This window comes from Lepus europaeus, unplaced genomic scaffold, assembly GCF_033115175.1.
Source record: "Lepus europaeus isolate LE1 unplaced genomic scaffold, mLepTim1.pri SCAFFOLD_567, whole genome shotgun sequence".
NCBI classification, from domain to species: Eukaryota; Metazoa; Chordata; class Mammalia; order Lagomorpha; family Leporidae; genus Lepus; species Lepus europaeus.
Genome location: NW_026909447.1, coordinates 1,198 through 21,099, shown reverse-complemented (window position 1 = coordinate 21,099; position 19,902 = coordinate 1,198). Strand labels below are relative to the sequence as shown.

The 19,902-nt window shown below is 71.3% G+C and overlaps 2 protein-coding genes across 7 annotated transcripts; both read right to left on the bottom strand.

Annotated features, from left to right (window-relative positions):
* Window positions 1-11,738, bottom strand: PIGQ (phosphatidylinositol glycan anchor biosynthesis class Q). Of its 6 annotated transcripts, none has more exons than XM_062185655.1 (11): window positions 8,573-10,159; window positions 7,171-7,860; window positions 6,040-6,171; window positions 5,837-5,957; window positions 4,902-5,028; window positions 4,465-4,618; window positions 4,070-4,181; window positions 3,424-3,559; window positions 2,781-2,895; window positions 1,565-1,626; window positions 1-1,143 (listed from the first exon to the last, which is right to left on the bottom strand). In XM_062185655.1, the coding sequence occupies exons 2-11, from the start codon at window positions 7,848-7,850 to the stop codon at window positions 818-820; spliced, it is 1,965 nt and encodes a 654-aa protein (XP_062041639.1). In that variant the 5' UTR covers window positions 7,851-7,860; window positions 8,573-10,159; the 3' UTR covers window positions 1-817. The 6 variants fall into 6 exon arrangements, with proteins under 6 accessions (XP_062041639.1, XP_062041635.1, XP_062041638.1 ...); XM_062185654.1 differs by lacking the exon at window positions 8,573-10,159 and adding an exon at window positions 11,671-11,738 and having other exon boundaries at window positions 2-1,143; XM_062185651.1 differs by having other exon boundaries at window positions 7,171-10,159.
* A 2,795-nt stretch (window positions 11,739-14,533) lies between these two features.
* PRR35 (proline rich 35) lies at window positions 14,534-16,409 on the bottom strand. The gene is made up of 2 exons (XM_062185646.1): window positions 15,364-16,409; window positions 14,534-15,065 (listed from the first exon to the last, which is right to left on the bottom strand). Exons 1-2 carry the CDS (start codon window positions 16,407-16,409, stop codon window positions 14,534-14,536), a joined length of 1,578 nt encoding a protein of 525 aa, XP_062041630.1.
* Between the last annotated feature and the right edge of the window lie 3,493 nt (window positions 16,410-19,902).

Sequence of the window (19,902 nt, the reverse complement as noted above, 5' to 3'; positions counted from 1 at the left end):
AGCCCCTGGCACCCGGGCATCAGTCAGTGCGGGCGGCACAGGACCCCACGTCGGATCCAGAAGTGGCTGAGCTCCCGTCCCCAGCCTGCCTCAGGGGCCCCCTAGTGCTGGGGTGAGGCCACGCCCGCAAGCGTCAAGGACCCAGGGCCTGCACCCCCCAGACCTGAGGCTGAGCAGTCACCTCAGGGCCAGCCCAGAGCAGAGCCCCAAGCTGCTCATGGGCCCGCCGCCCACGCGGGAGGGCCAAGGCCGAGCCGCCACTGCACACACACAGGTTTTATTGTCGGCACCGACAGGCTTGCTGCTGCCCACGCGCCCGCCTGCGTGGCACGGCTGGGCACCCCTCCGGGGGCCTGGCCCAGCCTGCCGGTCCCTGGGAGCCACACCCCCACAGCCGCAGGCGCACCTGCCCAGGCGGGCGCCGCCTCCCTCCAGGACGGTTGTGCCTGGTTCCCACAGAGGCACTGGGCAGGGCCAGGGCAGCCGGGGGGTGGGCAGCTGGCTTCCAGAGGCAGCTGTGACCACACCTCAGGGCCTGTCATGGCTCCTCCACAAGCGATCTCCAGGGAGCTTCAGTGTCTGGCAAAGCTGCCGTCAGCTCCCAGGGGCTGGAAACGGGGCCGCAGTGCCCTCAGCACCCCCCAAGATGGCAGGGACGTCCCACCGAGGCAGATGAGAGGCTCCAGGGACTCCGCAGTAGCACTCTGGGAGGGTCCCTCCAGCCCAACCCGCTAGGGTGGGGCTGGGGCGGCACTGCCAGCACACCCGGCGGGAACTGCCGTGGCGGCCGACCCATGTGAGCCGGGGCCGCCAGGCATCAGACCAAGGGCAAACCCCAGCAGACGGGGCTAGAGCAGGAGCAGGGGGCCGCCCCCAGCCCCCATGACCGGTGGGCAGTGGAGGTGCCCCAGGCAGGGCCTGCACCGGTTCCAGACGGGGTGGGGCGGGAAGGCAGGGTCCCTGGCCCGGAGCGCACCGCAGCCGTGTCTCTCAGTCCTGCTTGTCCCCCCTCTGCCTCCAGGGGTAGATGAGCTCCCCGAAGAAGAGCTTGCGGCACAGGGAGCTCCACGAGTGCTTGGGGTGGCAGCCGCAGCTGGGGAGGCGGTAGATGTGCATCACGTGGCTGTAGGGCAGGGGGTTCATCTGAAAAGACAGGGAGGGGTCAGGCCAGGCCTCCGTGGCGGAAGGGACCCTGGGCTCTGTCCAGTCATGCCTTTCAGGTGGTCCCAGGGAGCAGGCTGAGTGCCGGGGGAATGCTGGGGCCACAGGTCACACCCACCCCAACACACTCAGCGCCCAGGAGCCCCTGACGAACAGCAGCCCCGGCCGGGCCCGGGTACCTGGGGCTCTCTGGGATGGAGGATCCGCAGGGCCAGGCCCAGTGGGGGCCGCCTGCCTGTCCCCAGACCTTTGCCGAGTCCGCTCTGTTCCACCCAGAGCCGGAGCCCCGGGGGCCCAGGACAAGAGCCTGCGTGACTGGGGGACCGCGGGACAGCCTGGAGCTCCACTGACACAGGCCGACGAGCAGCCGCGCGCGGGCGGGGCCGGGCCGGGCCGGCCTTACCTGCATCAGGAGGCGGAGAGGCCTGCCAGCCTCGTGCGCTAGGACGCGGAACTTGACGCCAGCTGCAAGGGGAACCGGTGCTCAGGCAGGCACAGCAGCGCCACGCGGCACACACGGGGCCGGGCCTCCCGCGGCCATCAGTCCCACCGTGCTCTGTGCAGACGCGGGGCCCCAGGCCAGACTCAGGGAGTGGCTGGCTCGGGCCGGCTCGGCTCAACTCCACTTCCTGCTGAGACGCACCCGTGGGGCAGCAGCGATGGCTCAGGTCCCTGGTCCCTGCCACCCACGTGGGAGACCTGGGTGGAGCTGAGGGCTGCTGTGGGCACCCAGGGAGGGAGCCGGCAGATGGGCACTCCGACAGAGGCCCAGTGCCCGGCAGGCAGGGACGAGTGGCCGCGTGGGGGACACAGGCCACGCTGTCTCCTGCACAGACAGAGTGCTTGCTGGGGAAGAGGGACAGGCTAGCTCCTCGGTGTGTCTGTGTGCTTGGTCAGCTCAGGGACCCACCAGGCCTGGCCTGCAGTTCAGGCCCCCAAGCCAGAGGAACCCACGGCAGAAGGTTCTAGAGGCGAGAGCGGGAGCTGAGGTCAGAGAGCACTGTGGAGAATGGCGTTCTTGTGAGGTCCCGAGCGCCTGCTCTGGCCGCGAGCCGCCGGCTCGGGGAGGAAGGCACCGGGTGCCTGGACGCCGTGGGCTGAGCCTCCCCCACCTGGTCCTTGGGCTCTGGAGGCCGAGATAGGATGGGCAGCATGCAGCTGGGTCCCTGGAGAGGCATCCGGGGGGGGGGGCCTGCAGGTGCCCAGCAGCTGTTGGCTGCATGGCGGGAGGAGGCCTCGGCTCAAGGCCTCTGGACACTGGTGGGCCGAGCACACCCCAGGGTGAGTGGGGGCCTAAGGTGGGTGTGAGGACGGGAAGGCAGAAGGGCAGCAGGCCCCATCACAGCCTGCCTGCAGGAGGCACACGCACCCCCACACACGCGGAGCTGGGCCTGCCCCCAGCCCTGCACTGCCCGGGACAGCCTGCTGCCATCGCCACGCTCCCTGCAGACGGCCAGTGCGGGCAGAGCGGCCTGCGGCCTCTGGGCTCTGGACGGGCACCAGCTGGGCCTCACCCACCTCCTCCCTGGAGGCAGCTGGTCCAGTGGACACCTGGGACCAGGAGGCTCCGAATCCCTCGCCTGCCCGCGCCCAGGTTGTATCCAGAACACAGCACTGACCTGCCAGTCTGTAGGGCCGGCACAGCCGCAGGCCCAGCGAGTACAGGGGCAGGGAGTTGACCACGTCCACGAGCAGATGGATCAGGCCCTGCACGGCGACCACCAGGAGCCGGAGCTGCAGCACAGGGACAGGTACCCTCAGGACCTCGCAGCTGGGGCTGTGGCCAGAGCCGTGCTGCACACATCCAGGACACACAACGGAGGGGGCCCAGGGCCTCAAGGGCCCTGGAAGAGCAGGGACCGCACAGCGAAGAGGGCCCAGAGCCCCCGCCCGGGCCATGACCTGAGCCCAAGTAGCCAGGAGGTGGCACTCGGCCTTGCCCCAGGGCAGCTGGGAGCAGAGTGGTCGGCCCTCCCACTGTGCATCCCCTGGTCCCTCTCACAGGGCAGAGAGCTGTCTAGAGGTCCTGGTCCGCCAGGGGCCACCCACGCCCGGCATCCAGCACTGTCGGGAGGCCTCCCCTCTGACCCCTCCGGCCACGGGTCCTCCCTGCGCCCAGCTGAGTGTCCCGGACTTGGGGATGGTGTTCTCCCTCAGGGAGGACCCCTGCCCGCTCCAGGGCCCGGCACAGCCACACCAACGTGGCCGGGGGAGCTGCCAGCCTGCCTCTCAGGCAGAGCTGGGAGTGACCACTGCACGGACCTTGGGCAAGGCCTGTGTCCAGGCCCAGGCCCAGCATCCAGACTGCTCTGCTCACCAGGGTGAACACCAGGTAGTACAGGGCCGTGGTGGGCAGGAGGAAGACCAGGATGGTGAAGAGCAAAGTTCCGATGAACAGCTGTGGGGAGAGGGCGGCCGCACGGGGGTCAGCAGGCTCCCTGCCTCCGGCCCCAGTCCCGCACCTGCAGCTGGGATACCTTGGCTCCCCCAACTCAGGACAGCCTGGGAGGGGGCCTCCCCCTGCCTGCAGACCCAGCGACTCACACAGCCCAGCACGGGGCCAGGAAGACACAGGGCTGTCGGTAGGAGTGAACCTGGGAGCCAGAGCGGCGCCTGCCCGCACCTCCCTCTGGGCTCACTGTGGTGAGCCAGCCGTAGGACAGGAGCAGGCCGCCCCCCGAGTGCCCACGCAGCCTCACTGCCCTCACCTGGTCCAGGCCACACTGCCCCCACCTGGTCCAGGCCGCCCCCCGAGTGCCCACGCAGCCTCACTGCCCCCACCTGGTCCAGGCTGCCCCCCCTCCCCGAGTGCCCACGCAGCCTCACTGCCCTCACCTGGTCCAGGCCGCACTGCCCCCACCTGGTCCAGGCCGCCCCCCGAGTGCCCACGCGGCCACACTGCCCCCACCTGGTCCAGGTCGTAGGAGCAGGAATCCACCCGCTGCCGCAGGACGTTCCACTTCTTGCCACGGAACAGACGCCAGAGCGAGGACAGGCCGCAGATCTTGAGGCGGTACAGCCTGCAGGGCATGGCACTGTCAGGGCCACAGCACCCTCCCCGCCCGCCCGCCCGCCGGCCCAGAGGACCCGCACCTGGCCCCGCAGATGTAGAAGCAGTAGGTGTGGAAGGTGAGCAGGGCATGGCGCCGTCAGGGCCACAGCACCCTCCCCGCCCGCCGGCCCAGAGGACCCACACCTGGCCCCGCAGACGTAGAAGCAGTAGGTGTGGAAGGTGAGCAGGGCGTGGCGCCGTCAGGGCCACAGCACCCTCCCCGCCTGCCCGCCAGCCCAGAGGACCCGCACCTGGCCCCGTAGACGTAGAAGCAGTAGATGTGGAAGGTGAGCAGGGCGATGATGTCCGACAGGACGGACACGGCCACCGTCAGGCCCAGGCAGGCAGAGAGGCCCACGTGCCACAGGATGCGCTCGATGAACGGAGACGTGAGGTGGACGTAGCCTGGCGGGACGAGGGCGGGTCCTGAGGGCGGTGCCAGGAGCGTCCTAGGATGCCCCCCACGTCCTCTGGGGATGGGCAGAAGCTGGGAGTACACAGACTAGCACTGGACCCAAGCACCCAGGCCTGGCCCAGCACCACGGGCTTCACCCACGGGACTCCAGGAGGGCAGCAGAGGGCGTACAGGGTTCCGCTGGGACCCCACTGCCCTCTCTTCCGGGGTTCCTAGAGTCCCTGGGCCATGGTGCCCACAGCGTCCACCCTGCCCCACCCGCTAGGGACTCACTGATCCACAGGTGGATGTGGTACAGGAAGAAGCGGCCCAGCACCTGGTCCAGGGCCCGGTTCATCTTGAGCCCAGCAGGTGCGCCCATCAACCACTGCAGCAGATGCTGCAGCTCCTCGGCCACGTGCTGCAGACAGAGGACATGCGGGGGGCCGGGGTCAGCGCGCGCCTCCTGGGACCAGCGCAGCTGGGGCTGCCGCTCCGGCCGGCCCATCTCCGAGGCAGACCAGGCCTCCTTCCTTCAGGGGTCTGGACGGCTTCCCCAAGAATGGACAAGCGGTGCTTCCCAGGCTCATCTGACCCCAGAGCCCTCTTCCTGGGCAGCTTCTGCGGTTGGTCTGGAGGCCTCCCTCAGGCCCCCAGTCTGACCTGGTCCACTGGACACACAGCGGCCCCTGGCCTCAGACGCATGGACACGGCCTCGGCTGCACAGACCCTCGCTGACCTCGAGCCCTGCAGGACAGCCTGCAGCTGGCATAGCCCCACCCCGCGTGGACGACCTCGGGTTTGTCACAGCGAGCCCAGGAGCAGCAATGGGAGCTGGGGGCTGCCACGTGGAGGAGAGCCAGGGCCCGGGTGGCACCCTGGCCGGGGGGCAGACTTACAGCCTCCTCCTCACCGAGGCAAGGCCCCAGGGCCCCACATGCCCACCCTGCAGGCCACTTTCAGCGCTGTGCTAAGGCCTGGGCCGCGTCAGGACCAGCGGAGAGGACAGAGGGCCTATAAATAGAGCTCATGTAGTATTTAAGGGGTAAGAGCTTGGCAGCAGGAAGAGGCCTCGGCTCCTAATGAAACATTTATGGCTCCGAGCAGTTCTGCAGAAGGGGGGTGCAGGAGGAAGCTGGCCAAGAGGCAGAGTGTGGGCGCGCGCCGGGCGCAGTCAGCCCCTCCCCGGCCCCTCCCCGGGGAACAGGGCTGCACCCCAACATGCTCACATCAGCCGCAGGCACAAGGGCATCGGCCAGCTGCCCGATCCGGTTCTTGCCATGGAGCCAGGACAGCAGCGCGAGGCCGAGGGCCACGTCCAGAAGCACGGAGACCAGCATGTTGGCCTTCCTGCAAGGGTCAGCGCGGGGTGGCGAGGAGGCGGGGCCACGGCACGCCCCACCTCGAGGGGAGACCCAGGGCAGGCCCGCACCTCATCAGCTGGGTGGGGTCCTGGGCCTTCTGGGGGCTGAAGATGAGTGAGAGGTGCTCCAGCCGGTGCCGGACCTGCTCACACGTGGAGAGCTTGCTCCCGACGAAGGTCAGGGGCCAGAGCCTGCACACCCTGTGAAGGAGCCGGCCAGACCGCGAGGACTGAGCGACCCCGCTCTCCGCCCAGCTCCCCTGGGGGTGCTCCTGCCGGCCTGCGGCTCTGAGCCTGGCGAGGGGTGCAGCGGTGTCCAGCACAGCCGGTAGAGAACGCAGCCTCCCGACAGCGACCCACGGCCCAGGAAGCCATCTTCCGCTCTGCCCGCTTCCCGACCCGGCTTCCCGACTGGCCTGCGCGGGGGCCGGGGGACGCTCTGAGCCCTTGTGGAGGCAGGAGAGCGGAGGGCCCAGAGTGCAGTGGCCAACCGACCCCAACCTTAGACAGCACGTGGGGGGACAAGGGGTCCACAGCTTTCAACCAGAAACAAACCTGCTCCCCTCGGTGCCGACGCAGCCGAGACCCGCAGCCGGCCACCCGAGACCCCCCCAGAGGGGCAGTGTCCCCGAGGCTGCAGATAGGGGGGCACAACACCTAGAGGCGGGGGCTCTGCTCACCAGCAGTGAATGTCAGTGCTCATCACCACCGCCTGGCGGGCTAATCCCCATCTAGCACACGCGAGCGGCTCTGAGCCTCCCTGGGGCCTCTCGAGAAGCGGGAGACAAGCTGGGGGCCCCTCCCACCTGCCCCACACCAGGCCTGGGGCTCCTCCACCAAATTCATCCCCGCCCACAGGGCCCCCAAGCCCAGGCCAGTGTCCACACACACCGGACCTGATGGGGGCGGTGTGGGTGGGGCCACCAGAGGGACGTCTCCTCCGGCCCCCAGGACCCCTGCTCACGAGCTGAACACCCCGGTGCCGCCCCACTACTCCGACAAACCCCTCGGCCAGGCCTGTGGCCCAGGCAGAGCAGCCCAGGCACAGGGCTGTGGCGACGTCCAGGGCCGCAGGGGAGCGAGCAGAACCCCAGCCCTGGGGCTCGCCACCCCACCTCTCCCTCCTGGGCCCCACCCAGACCCACGTGAGCCAGAGCGGCAGCCCGCAGGGACGTCCTCTCAGGGCCCAGGGCCGCTTACCAGCAGGAGCTGACGGCCGACAGCAGGGAGAGCAGCCAGGACAGCAGCAGGCACACGGGCCCCGAGGCCCGTGTCAGCAGCTCCACGAGGATGCTGGCCTCCACGCCCTCGGACTGCCAGTGGCTCAGCCGCACGGGGCCCTCGTCAAAGCGGTCGCTGCGGAACAGCGTCTCGCTGCGCGCCACCGTGTCGAACACGGCAGCCAGGCCCCTGGCGCTGGGTGTGGCGTCTCCAGCCTGGCGGTCGGGCAGGGCGGCAGGCGGGTGCAGCCGGGACAGCAGCACCTTGCGCTGGTCGTAGAAGATGAGCAGGACCTGGTCCTCGTCGGCAGCTGCGGATGCCTGCCGGCGGGTGGCCTTGCAGGTCCAGGACTTGCTGTCCCGCTCCCGGCACAGCTGCAGCCAGGGCTCGTGGGAGAAGATGGCACCCAGGCCCTCCAGGAAGTGGCCCAGGCTCTCCTGGGGTTCCTGCCGGTGGTGGCACCAGGTGCCCAGCACGGTCACGCCGACCCGGCTGACCTGCTGCACCCGCGCCAGGAGCTCCCTGACCTGCACGGGGATGAACGGGAAGTGCACCACAGCCAGGACCACCGCGCTGCTCTGCTCCGGGACCCAGCGCCCCACCAGCAGGCCGCTGTCCGCCGAGACGCAGCACGTGGGGAAGAAGGCCTTCAGCACCATGCTGGGGACCCTGCGAGACAGGGAGGGCATGGGCTGAGGGGCCGGCTGCCCACGTGGCTCCAGGGCCCACGGGGGGGGGGTCGGTTCTGGTCCACGAGGCTGGCAGGGGCCCCTTGGCTGTCCATCTCCCAAGGGACAGGTTCTTCCACACTGGCCTGGGTGCCCCACACCACGGTTACAGGTGTACGGCCGCCGTAGGGTGAGCTGACGGCACGCTGCGTCACTGAAGAGCATCAGGAGAAGCAACCAGAACCCCACAGGAAAATGCTCCACAGCCCAGCCTGCTGCTCAGCCGAACGCAGAGCTGTGCCCCGCGGGGCACGGGGGAAGCACCCACACCGCGCGGCAGGCACGGGGAAGGACCCACCGCGCGCCGATGGCTGTCACTCAAGGCAACAGCCGCCTGCTTCTCACTCGGTCGGTGGGGCTGCAGGGGCCAGGCGCTCTGCGGTTAACGACAGCCGTCCACCCACGGCTGTCGGTTTGCTTCTGTTCGCTGGTTTTTAATATCCAAGGGCTATCTTACAAACATGTAACACTCACTATGCACTTCTGAAAGAAAGGTGTTACTCTGTGTACATATTTTGATAGTAAAAATAAATACTTGGTATCTAACTTAGGGCCCGGTTAACACCAGGACACTGGGGGTGGGTTCCTGCCTGGAGAGGTTGTGTCACGCCCGGAGTGCACACTGAAGCCTCAACAAACCACGACTTCCTTACCGAGCCACCAAGAGTAAAGAAGAAACGAGGGGCTGCTGCTGTGGCACGGCGGGCGACGCCGCACCCGCGTCCCAGCCGGCTCCCTGCTAACGTGCCTGGGGGAGCAGCGGAGGCCGGACCGCCCAGAGCGAGCCCCTGGCTCCTGGCTGGCCAAGCCCAGCTGCGGCGGCCTTTGAGGGAGTGAACCAGTGGATGGATCACGTTCATTCTTCTCCCTCTCGGTGACTCTGCCTTTCAAATAAAAAAAAAAAAAAAAAAAAAAAAAAAGATGGAAGTGTCAAAGGAGGGGCTGGCGTTCTGGCGCAGCCGGTTAAGCCGCCGCCTGCAGTGCCCGCGTCCCATGTGGACGCTGGTTCAAGTGCTGGCTGCTCCACTTCCAGTCCCGCTCCCTGCCAAAGTGCCCTGGGCAAGCAGAAGATGGTCCGACTAATTGGGCCCTCGCCACCCACATGGGAGACCCCCGGGGGGAGCTCCAGCTTCCTGGCCTCGGGCCTGGCCCAGCCCTGGCGGCTGAGCCATTTGGGGAGTGCACCGCGGATGGAAACCTCTGTCACTCTCCTTTCAAATCAAGCAAGCAACCCTGCAGAGAGAGCAGACGAAGAAGGCAGGCAGGCGTAAAAGGGGCACTGCTGGGCTCGGAGAAGCCCGAGGCGCCTGGCAAAGTGCCCAGGCCCAGGCCCAGGCCCGGCTCAGAGGCCTCCGCTCTGCCCTCACCCGCCACCTGGGCCCCGCGGGCCTGACAGTCACCCCAGGGGAGCATTTCCCGTGCAGGTTCACTGCTCCATGGGTGCAGCTACCTAAACTTGGGTGGGCCCTCACCGGCCTCAGAGCTATGGAGGAGCTGGGCGGGTGCCAGCTGTCCTAGCCTCACGCCCCGCCCCGTGGGTCTGGGCAGAGCCGGCTCTGCGGGACCCGAGCCTCTTTCCTTCCCCAAAGCGAGCCCGGCAGGTGCCCCTTGCTGAGCCGAGCTGCTGGGCTGGCTGGCAGGGGCTGCATGGACCACAGCACCACGCCCGCGGAAGGGGCACAGCCTGGCCCTCTGGGACACAGACACAAACGCCCACAGCCTGAGAGGCGACTGGTACAGCTGCTCTCCCAGCCCTGGCACTCAAAGGTCTGGGCCTCTCACAGCCAGCTCGGGAACCGGCTCCCACAGCTGTGGGTTCCAAGTGGAAAGGCCCCTCTGGGTCCACCTGCAGGACCGTGGGAGTGACCCTCCCCGTGACCAGGGAGGCCAGCAGGGCAGAGCCCAGCACTGGCCCCTGGCCAGATCCCTAGGGCCAGCACCACCTGCCAATCTCCCCGCCTGACCATCTGCAAAGCCCGCCTCCAGGGATGACTGATGGGGCGTTGTGAGTGCAGGGGCAGGGAGGCGGCCACGGGGCCCCCCAGCGGGGCGCGCGCCTCGCAGCATCACCTGGCAGGACACAGTGGCCCGGCCGAATGACCAGGTGCGGCCTGAAGCAGCACGCAGGTGCACCGAGGGTCAGCGCCCGAGGACACCAGGGCCCGCGGGTTCCACCCGCTATGTCACCTCTGGAACACTGCGCGGCGGGCAGGGGTGCAGCGGGCAGGGGCCGGTGTCCCCACCTTGGGCTGCAGGAGCCGCCGCCAGGCTGCGGGCCGGAGCGAGGTCAACGGGACGCAGTGGGCGCCGGGGCGGGCGGGAGCCCGGGAACACCAGGCGGCCCGCACCCGGGAACACCAGGCGGCCCGCGCCCGGGAACACCAGGCGGCCCGCACCCGGGAACACCAGGCGGCCCGCACCCGGGAACACCAGGCGGCCCCGCACCCGGGAACACCAGGCGGCCCGCACCCGGGAACACCAGGCGGCCCGCACCCGGGAACACCAGGCGGCCCGCACCCGGGAACACCAGGCGCCCCGCACCCGGGAACACCAGGCGGCCCGCACCCGGGAACACCAGGCGCCCCGCACCCGGGAACACCAGGCGGCCCGCACCCGGGAACACCAGGCGGCCCGCACCCGGGAACACCAGGCGGCCCCGCGCCCGGGAACACCAGGCGGCCCGCGCCCGGGAACACCAGGCGGCCCCGCGCCCGCACCCGGGAACACCAGGCGGCCCGCGCCCGGGAACACCAGGCGGCCCCGCAACACCAGGCGGCCCCGCGACACCAGGCGGCCCGCACCCGGGAACACCAGGCGGCCCCGCGCCCGGGAACACCAGGCGGCCGGCGCCCGGGAACACCAGGCGGCCCGCGCCCGGGAACACCAGGCGGCCCCGCGCCCGCACCCGGGAACACCAGGCGGCCCGCACCCGGGAACACCAGGCGGCCCGCGCCCGGGAACACCAGGCGGCCCGCGCCCGGGAACACCAGGCGGCCCGCGCCCGCACCCGGGAACACCAGGCGGCCCGCGCCCGGGAACACCAGGCGGCCCGCGCCCGGGAACACCAGGCGGCCCCGCGCCCGCACCCGGGAACACCAGGCGGCCCGCACCCGGGAACACCAGGCGGCCCGCGCCCGGGAACACCAGGCGGCCCGCGCCCGGGAACACCAGGCGGCCCGCGCCCGCACCCGGGAACACCAGGCGGCCCGCGCCCGGGAACACCAGGCGGCCCGCGCCCGGGAACACCAGGCGGCCCGCGCCCGCACCCGGGAACACCAGGCGGCCCGCGCCCGGGAACACCAGGCGGCCCCGCGCCCGCACCCGGGAACACCAGGCGGCCCGCACCCGGGAACACCAGGCGGCCCCGCGACACCAGGCGGCCCCACACCCGGGAACACCAGGCGGCCCCACACCCGGGAACACCAGGCGGCCCGCACCCGGGAACACCAGGCGGCCCGCGACACCAGGCGGCCCGCGACACCAGGCGGCCCCGCACCCGGGAACACCAGGCGGCCCGCGCCCGGGAACACCAGGCGGCCCGCACCCGGGAACACCAGGCGGCCCGCACCCGGGAACACCAGGCGGCCCCGCACCCGGGAACAGCAGGCGGCCCGCGCCCGGCGAAGCCCTCCCCCCCGCGCCGCTCGTCCCGCGCCCGTCCCAGCGCCGCCTCCCCGGCTCCCGGCGCGCGGCCCAGGCCCCCACGGCCCAGCGCGCGGAGGCTCGAGCGGAGCCGCCCCCCGGCGCTCACCCGCTGAGCCCGGGCGGCGGAGGGGCTGCGGCGCGCGGGGCGGGCGACCACGGCCGCGTTTCCGCCGGCTCCGCGCGTTGCCGCGCGACGGTCCGGCCCCCAAAGGCGCCCGGGCGGCCCGCGGGCCCCGGCCGAGCGTTCCGCGCGCGCACGGGCCCGGCCTCCCGGTCCGCGGGACCCGACCCGCACCGGCGCCCCCGCCCAGCAGGGGAGCCACGCGGCGAGGCGCAGTGAGCCCGACGCTCCCCAGCCTGCAGCCCCCTCCCGGGCCCCGAACCCCCGTGGCTCGGCAAGGGCGGGGCGTGGTTTTCTCGCGCTTTCTTAAGCGTCAGGACTGTGTCCTGGGAGGAAGCACCCAGCCCAACCCCGACCAGCTCTTCCCAGCGCCCCTGTCCCAGGAGCTCAGAGCTGGCTGGACCCTGTGGCCAGGGGTCTTGAAGTCCCCTGCAGACCGGGGCGGGGGGGGGGGACACAGCCAGGAGCCCCCCAGGGCACCGCCAGGGCTGCCGCACCCCCTGCCAATGCCTCACCTGGGCTGGGCACAGCAGTGCTGCTGGGGGCTCAGGACCCTGGGTGCCTCTGAGGCCGGGGGACACGGAGTGGCCACACCCTGCCCCAGGCTGCCCAGCCCAGCCGCGCCCTGCCGGCCTGCCTGCCTCCGATTAGGGCTGGGGCTCCCAGGCGCCAGATCCCGCCTGCCTGGGGACTGGCAACGTCCTGGGTTGGTGAAGACCTGCAGGCTGGGGGGGGGGGGGGCAGGGCTGCCTCAGCAGCTGCGAGATGGGGACCCTCAGGGAGAGGAAGGTGGGGCCGCCCGGCAGCTGCTCAGGATTGGAAGGCGGCAACAAGCTGAGCATCTTCCCGCGGAGGCGCCAGGGCCCCGGTGCTCCCGTGAGGCCCACTGCCCAGGCCCCGGTGCTGCCCGATGTGACCCCAGCCCCGGGAAGCAGGGCCAGGCTCCTCAGCCACAGAGACGCCGAGGGCTGCACACCCCCAGGCCCCTGGCTCACGGCGAGACCCCCACTGGGCCCCCAGGCCCGCCCAGCAGGGGCTCCCCAGGTGCTGCTGGGAGATGGGGCCCGAGGGGAAGCCGCCCGCTGTCGCCCAGGGCCCGGGGTCCCCGCTGTGTGCTGGGGTGTGTGGAGGTGGATGGCCGCGTGCAGCAGGCACAGGGAGTGGCCCTCCAGGTCCAGCCCCAGCGGTCAGGGGCCCTGCTGGGAAGAGCCTCTGCAGCGCCAGCAGGCCGGGGCGAGGTGAGCGCTCTGGAGGGCGGCTGGGGGAGGCCCTGGCGCAGCGCCCTCTTGTGCCGGGCAGAGCTGGTGTCCCCCCCCCCCCCCCGGAGAGAGAAAGGGGCCCAGCCCTCCAGGTCCTGAGAGCCCACCAGGTCCCGAAGCCCAGCTGCTCCCCCGGCCCCCCACCATCTCTGGGACGTGAGTCTGGGGGGGTGTGACCCAGAAGGTCACAGGTCATTAGGGTTCATGCATCTGAGAGGTGACAGACAAGGACCATTTCTCAAACTGTGTGCCCATGGAACCCCTCCCTTCACTGGGGTGGCTGGTTACCCCCCAACCCCCCAGCCCCGCTGTGCCCAGGTCAGGGAGCCTTCCACCTCCGAGCTGAGGCAGGGTCCCCTCTGCTGCCCACACCCAGGGAGGCCAGCGCCAGGCTCTCCTGCCCGGGGAGGGGGCCGTCCCAGGGACTCCAGCCCTCCCCCCTCCCCGCCATTCTTCCCTTCCTGCGGTGCAGCTGGAGCCCCTCGGCCCCTCCTCCTCTCCGGAAGCGGACATCTGTGATGAGCTGGCCCCAGGCTCCCCCCCCAAGCAGGTGCCAGGAGCTTGGGAGGGTGAGCTGCTGGCCGGGCCCCCCCAGCACCTCCACGGGTGCCTGGGGGCCCCCAGAGACTCCTGGGCTGCCCGCAGCTCCTTGCAGCCTCCCCCAACCCAAAGCCACCAGGTGGAGGGCGTCCTGGCGACACCTGCCCAGCCCGGCCTGGGGCCCACAGCGCCCCCGCTCCGGACACGCCTCACAAGCCTCCCACGGGTGGACGGCTGATGGTATCGCCACCCTGTGTGCTTAATGGGGCAGCCGCGGGTCCTGCCTGGACTGGCCCCAGCCCGGCCTGCCCAGCCACAGCTTGAGGAGCCGGGTGCAGGCAGGCGCTGCGCCTCCTAGGAGGTCAACCCGGGCTCGCTCGGGGAGCGGTGGAGGGCGTGGCCCAGCTCCCCGGGAAAGAAGGGCTTAGTCGTGGTGCCGCCCCCCCCCCCCCCCCCGCCGTGCTCCTCCCTGCCTGTGGGAAGAAGGCCGGGCCTGGCTGTGCCGGGAGGGAGGCAGTGAGCTGTGGCGGCCACCGATGCCTATCTGGCTGCAGGGCTGGCAGGGGCCCAGTGGAGGCCACGCGGGGCCATCAGTCCTGTGCCACCAGGCGCAGAGGAGCGGATGGGAGGGCCACCTGCCTGGCCTGGGGGGCTAGATCACGCTCGGGGTCCCCGCCCACCCCCATGCACGGGGACACAGGCCGCATCCATGCTGAGCCCTCTCGCCTCCCCCAGGCCCCGGGCAGGGCGCAGGCCACAAGGAAGCCCGGCAGGTTCGCTGCTCGGCTTGGACGCCCAGGCCGGGGCCAGCCCTTGGGGCTGTCCAGGGGGTGACGGTGGGCAGCAAAGGAGGAGGCGCAGACGGGGGTTGCAGGTGTTGTTTCTGCTTTAATGTCCACAGTGTGACCTCCCCACCCGTGTGACCCCAGAGACGAGCCTTGGCCACAGGCCGCTGGGGTCATGCAGAAGCTGGACACGTCACTTGCCCAGGGAGCTGGGGAGAGTGAGGGGCTGGGCAGGGGCTGGGCAGGGGCTGAGGGGGCTGAGGGTCAGACCTCGGCGTGCGGGGGGCTCGGCATGCCACAGACATCCTTAGAGGTCTGGGGGCGCCCAGCTGCGACTCGGCTGCCCCAGCCGCCCCCAGGGAGGACTGCATCCTCGGCAGCCTGGGGGGGGAGGCCTGGGGGCGGGACGCTGGAGTCGGCCTCGCACTTGGTGGTGCGGCCCAGGAAGGGCTCGGGGGGCTCGGGGGTCCCCGGGGCCAGCAGGGAGCCGGCAGGGGCCTCGGGCCCCTTGGGGGGCGCTCGTCTCACGGAGAGGTCGAGGGGCGTGTCCGGCGGCCTCGCGGCCCTCTCCAGCGCCTGGTGGATGCTGAACAGCTCCCGGCGGATCTTGCCCAGCTGCTCCCGCAGAGGTCTCGGGGCCAGGCCCCCGGCGGGCGCCAGCTGCCCCAGGCGCTGCTCCACCCTGGCGAAGTCGCCCAGGGCCCCCGTCAGGTCGTCGCCCACGGGTACCAGCCCCGGGGGCTGCTGGGCCTCAGGGCCCCCCGGCGCCTTGTCCTCAGGCCACAGCGTCGGCAGGCTGGTGGGGAGGAGCCTGTCAGCGGAGCTGCACTGCCCCCCCCCGCCCCTGGGGTGCCCGGCCCCTCCCCACTCCCCCCATGGCCTCTGCCACTGCCCCCACCCCAGGCAGGGTAAGGGGACCGAGGTGTTAGCCAAGAGCCAGGGACCAAGGACAGACACGCTGGCTCTCCGGTCTCAGGCCCCTTCCTGGCCTGCAGCCCACGTTCCTGGTGACCAAGCTCGGGGCAGAAGCGGGCACCCTGCCCAGCCCTCCTCCCGCCCGTCCTCCCCCGGAACCGGGCACCCGGGACACGCACCTGCTCTGGGAAGCAAACTTCGCCAGGCTGGCGGGGGTCTTCAGGAACTCCAGCCTGCTCCCCGGCAGCAGCCTCCTTTTGGGGTCACTCTGGGTGGCCCACTCCAGCTCCCCCTCATGCCCTGGGTCCCTGGAGGTGCCACGAGGCCAGGACCCCCCCAGCCCTGGGATGGGCAGTCTCAGCAACCCAGGGACCAGAGTCGCAGGCGGCCCCTTGGGGGCAGGGGCGGCCTTGCCTGCGGGCAGCCCCAGCGTGTGCTCCAGGAGCAGCGGGTAGTACAGGCGAGGGGCCAGGGCGGGGCGCTCGGGGGGCTGCGGGGCGGGGAAGGCTGTGGCAGGGGGCGTCAGGGGGTTGGCCGAGGCCAGGAAGGGCATGTGGGCAGCGGTGGCCAGAGAGGGCCCCAGGTAGGAGAAGAGCCCAGGGCCGAGAGCATAGTTGACACCCAGCAGCGACAGGTGGGGGTTCTGGGCCTCTGGGAGCTCTGCTGGCGACGGTGGGGGGTAGCAGGGGACACTGCCATCGGGGCCCGCAGGGGTCACAGCCCCCACGGCCACGCTCCTTGGGGTCCCCCCCAGCCCTGGCTTCCACGACTCTGCCAGGAGCCGGCCAGGGCCCGGCCCCTTCTGGGCAGCCCTGGCCACAGGGGGCAGCGGCCCCGAGGACCCCTCGATCCCAGGCTTGGGGGCCCCACCGCAGCGGTGCCGCGAGAGGCCGTCGGTGCCGGCGAGGTCGGGCCCGGGGGGCCGGGCCCCAGGGTCTGTGGGGTCGGCGGGGCCGGCGGGGGTGGGCGCGCGGGGCCTGGGCGAGGGGGCTGCGCGGCGGCCCCAGTCGGGCGAATCCAGCAGCAGGGAGAGGGAGTCTTTACAGAGACTGTACTTCATGTGGTTGTACAGGTGCGACTTCTCCAGGCAGGTGAAGGGGCATTGGAAGCACTTGTAGTTGTAGGGCTTGCCCCAGGGCCGCGGGATGTAGTGCGGCTTCTTGGGCTTCCGGGAGCGCGCCCTGGACCCTGCGCCCACGCGGCAGGAACCCACCTCCCGAGACATGGCAGCCTGCTAGCGGGCAGGCGCGAGCACCATGGCCACCTGCGGACTGGGCCGGGGGGGGGGGGACACCGAGGTCAGTGCCAGCCCCACCTCTTGCCCCCGCCCACTTCTCCCTCTGTGGGGCTCACAGCCCCCACCCCTGCTCCGCCGCCCTAGAGAACCCCCCCCTACAAATCAGGGCAGCAGGTGCAGCAAAACAGAAACGCAGGACGAGATGAACCCCGGCCTTTGGCGCCCGTGGCTGAGTCTGGCCCGGGCACTGCACGGGCCCCGGTCCTGGCGCTGCTCCCCACGCCCGCTCTCTGCCAACGCTCACCCTGGGAGGCAGCCGTGCTGGCTAGAGCAGGGGGGTCCCCCCACCTGAGTGGGAGGCCTGCACGGAGTTCCCAGCTCCTGGCTGCAGCCTGGCCCAGCCCTGGCCGTTGTGGCCACTGGGGAGTGAACCAGCGGGCGGGCGCTCTGTCTCTCTCTGGCTTTGCCTCTGCCTCTCAGATACAGGAATACATTTTAAAAATTATTCCTGGTTTTTCTGGAATTAAAGCGTAGCCGGGCATGCTATATTTACCAGGTGACACAAGCGCCAGAGCCCGAGGCCGGGCGGTTTCTGGGAAGGTTTTGTCCACAACCGTCTCCCCACAGCCGGCAGAGCCTGAGCCCCCCTCGGGCCCGCTCCCAGCACCGGGCGGCACTAGGAGAAGCCGAGCGTGGCCAGGGCTCACTGCTGGTGTGCCGCCTGGTCTCACTCCCTCCCGAGACCGCTGCCCTCGCCGAGCCTCGTCCCCCACCAGGAAGCCAGACAAAAGCCACCGAGACAGAAACGGGCACCGGGTGCTGTGCGTGTGCAAGCCGCTCCAGCAGGGTGTCAGGTGGGCTCTGGGGGTCTCGGAGGGGGTTGGCCTCACGTGGGGACAGGCCAGGCTGGGGGGCGTGGACGTCACAGCACGGCCCCGTGGCGCAGCCACCTGCTCAGCCTGCCTCCATCTGGGTGGCTTCAGGCAGGTCAGTGGCCGAGCCGGCAGCGGCCACGCTCAGCCAAGACCCTCTCCTCCCCACGCCCCGCTCGCTCGGAAGCCGCTCCGCGCTCCATCTGGGCTGCCACCTGGGCTGTCCGTCGCCCCAGTGCTCGCGCCTGCATGGGGCGCACACAGGCACACGAGACTGCGCCCCCCAAGTGCGGAGGGCCAGGGCCGGCGCTCCCCCGAACCCTGGGTGTGAGAAGGCACTGGACCATTCTTCCCCAGCACACGCGTGTGCACACACGGCGCACCTCCCAAGGACACACGTACACGTGGCTGGGACGCACACACACGGTCACAGACCCCCACACAGATGTGGACACACACATGCCTGCTCCCAGGGTTCACGGGTGGCCAGTGGGTTGAGCTGGGCATGGCTGGGGCAGCTGGACGGACACTGGGCATCGCCCCTGCGGATCACGGCTGGCAGGCTCTGCCCACGGCACTCACTGTCCTTGCAAACCCCGGGTGGGCACCGCCTTCAGGACAGCCAGTGGGCGCAGAGGGCTGCCCACTCACAGGCCTGGGGTCCCACAGAGTGGTCAGCACGGCTGCCTGGGGCAGGGAGACTGATGCCAGCGGACAGACTGGCTGGTGGCGGCCAGGGGCTCAGGGCTGGGAGCAGGGGCAGGGGCAGGGGCCCCGCAAAGCTGGGTGCCCGAGAGGCTGCAGACCCAGGCTGGATGTGGTGCTGGGTGCACAGGCGGCCCCTTCTCCCTGCCCCAGCCCCCCAACAGGATGCGAGTGACAAATGGGGGAGTGTGCTCCAGCGACAGAGGCGGCTCTGCCGGGCCATCGATCACCCAGCCCTGGGAGCCACACAGCTGTGCCGGCTGGCGCCACCGCCCACCCAGCTCCCAGCTGGGACTGGGGGCTCCTCCGTGCTCCCCGTTCAGATGAGGCACCTGCGGAGGGGGCTTGTCCTGGAGTCATTGCAGCAGCTGCTGACCACCCTGGGAGCCACAGGGGGCCTGTGCCCATTGTGAGAGGCTTCCCCCTGCTCCCCCCCCCCCCAGCCGCCCCGCATACACACAAAGGCACAGGCTCGGCCACGCACCCAGTCCGCGGCCAGGTGCACGCGCCGGGCGCAGCCCGACACTTGGACCCAGGCGCTCTCCCCGCTCCCTGGGAGGGAGGACCCTCAGCGCCGCCGGTCCCAGCCCCTCGGGGCTCTGCGGAGAACAGCGGGGCTCAGGCTCCCTCGGCTGAGGTCGGGCCGGCTGGGACCCTGCACCCTGCCCTCCCCGGCGCGCCCAGCTGGCCCCCTCGCCTGGAAGCCAAGAAGCGGGGATGAGGAGCCCCGCGGCCCCGCGCGGCCCCACCACGTCCGGCCCCTGCGCCGCCCAAACTTCGCCCGCCCCGCCTGGAGCGAGCCCGCAGCGCCCGCCACGTCCGCGCCGAGCCACAAACTTCCCGCCCCCGCCCGCGTCGCCGCGCCGCGACCCGCGAGACCAGCTTAGGGTCTCCGGGCAGCGCCGCGGACGCCCCGCAGGGGACACTGAGGTCCGGCGCCGGCCCGCGGTCACTCACGGCAGCCACTGGCTCCCGCAGCCTCCGTCGCCCGCCTTCCCCGACGCCGCCGCGTACCCACGAAGTTGGCGGCACCGCGGCCGCGCGTGCGCCACGACGCCGGCTCCGGAACGCGGCGGCCTCGGACCCGGCTCGCGGGGGCGCAGGGCGGCTCCCCCGGTCCGCCGGGCCGGCTCGCCCGCCTTCCTCCCCGCGGTGCCCCTGCCACTCACCGCCTGGCGCGGACGGCTCTGCGCTGTGCGCTCTGTGCTCGGGGCGCGCGACTCCGGACGAGCGCGGCAGGTGACACTGGTGGTCCCGCGCGGGCGGGAGCGACGGCGCAGGTGTGCGGCGAGCAAGGGGCGCCCGCACCGTCCCCGCCCCCGTCGCCCGCAGGCTGCCGCGGGGGTGCGCAGAGGCGGCCAGGTCTCCCGGGTCCCCGCAGCCGTGCGCGGGGCCGTCAGCACTCATCCGTCAGGGCTCGGCCCCTGACAGCCGCCGGCCCACCCGAGCCAAGGCCTGGGGGGCGAGCCCCAGGACAGCGGGGGGCCTGGGGCCAGAGCCAGCCCGCGAGGGGCCGAGCCCAGAGCCACGCGGCGGAACCCACTCGGCCGGCGCAGCGCTCCCTGGGCCCGCCCTGCCCTGCGCTCTCTCCTTCTCTGCACAGGAGGCTAAGCGGCTCTGCGCGCTCCCACCCCCAGCGCTCACTCCCACGGAGAGACCACGCACTTGGCTGCTGCTAGGCGCTGTCCCGCCCCTCCCCCGCCGCCCCTCTGTCTGCTCCCCCTGGGGTGAGAGGTGGGCTCCGGGAGGGGGCTGGGAAACCCAGCTCACCACGATGCCCCTTTCTCCAGTGCCCTCCTGAGCCAGGCTGCTCCCAGCCCCACCTCCCAGGCCACACTGGGCTCCAGGTTGTTCCTGGAGCTGTGGGAGGGGAAGACTGAGCCCGGCCCTGGCAAAAGTTCGCC

What these genes read in the sequence shown, in the direction of transcription:
- PIGQ (XM_062185651.1), bottom strand. Translation starts at nt 8,084, where the DNA reads ATGCTCTTCAGTGACGCAGCGTGCCGTCAGCTCACCCTACGGCGGCCG. An exon ending in TCGGCCGTCAGCTCCTGCTG is followed by an intron (nt 6,172 to 7,170) that starts GTAAGCGGCCCT and finishes GCTCCTTCACAG; the next exon opens with GGTGTGCAGGCTCTGGCCCC. An exon ending in GACCCCACCCAGCTGATGAG is followed by an intron (nt 5,958 to 6,039) that starts GTGCGGGCCTGC and finishes TGACCCTTGCAG; the next exon opens with GAAGGCCAACATGCTGGTCT.
- PRR35 (XM_062185646.1), bottom strand. Translation starts at nt 16,409, where the DNA reads ATGTCTCGGGAGGTGGGTTCCTGCCGCGTGGGCGCAGGGTCCAGGGCG. An exon ending in AAGTTTGCTTCCCAGAGCAG is followed by an intron (nt 15,066 to 15,363) that starts GTGCGTGTCCCG and finishes CCTCCCCACCAG; the next exon opens with CCTGCCGACGCTGTGGCCTG.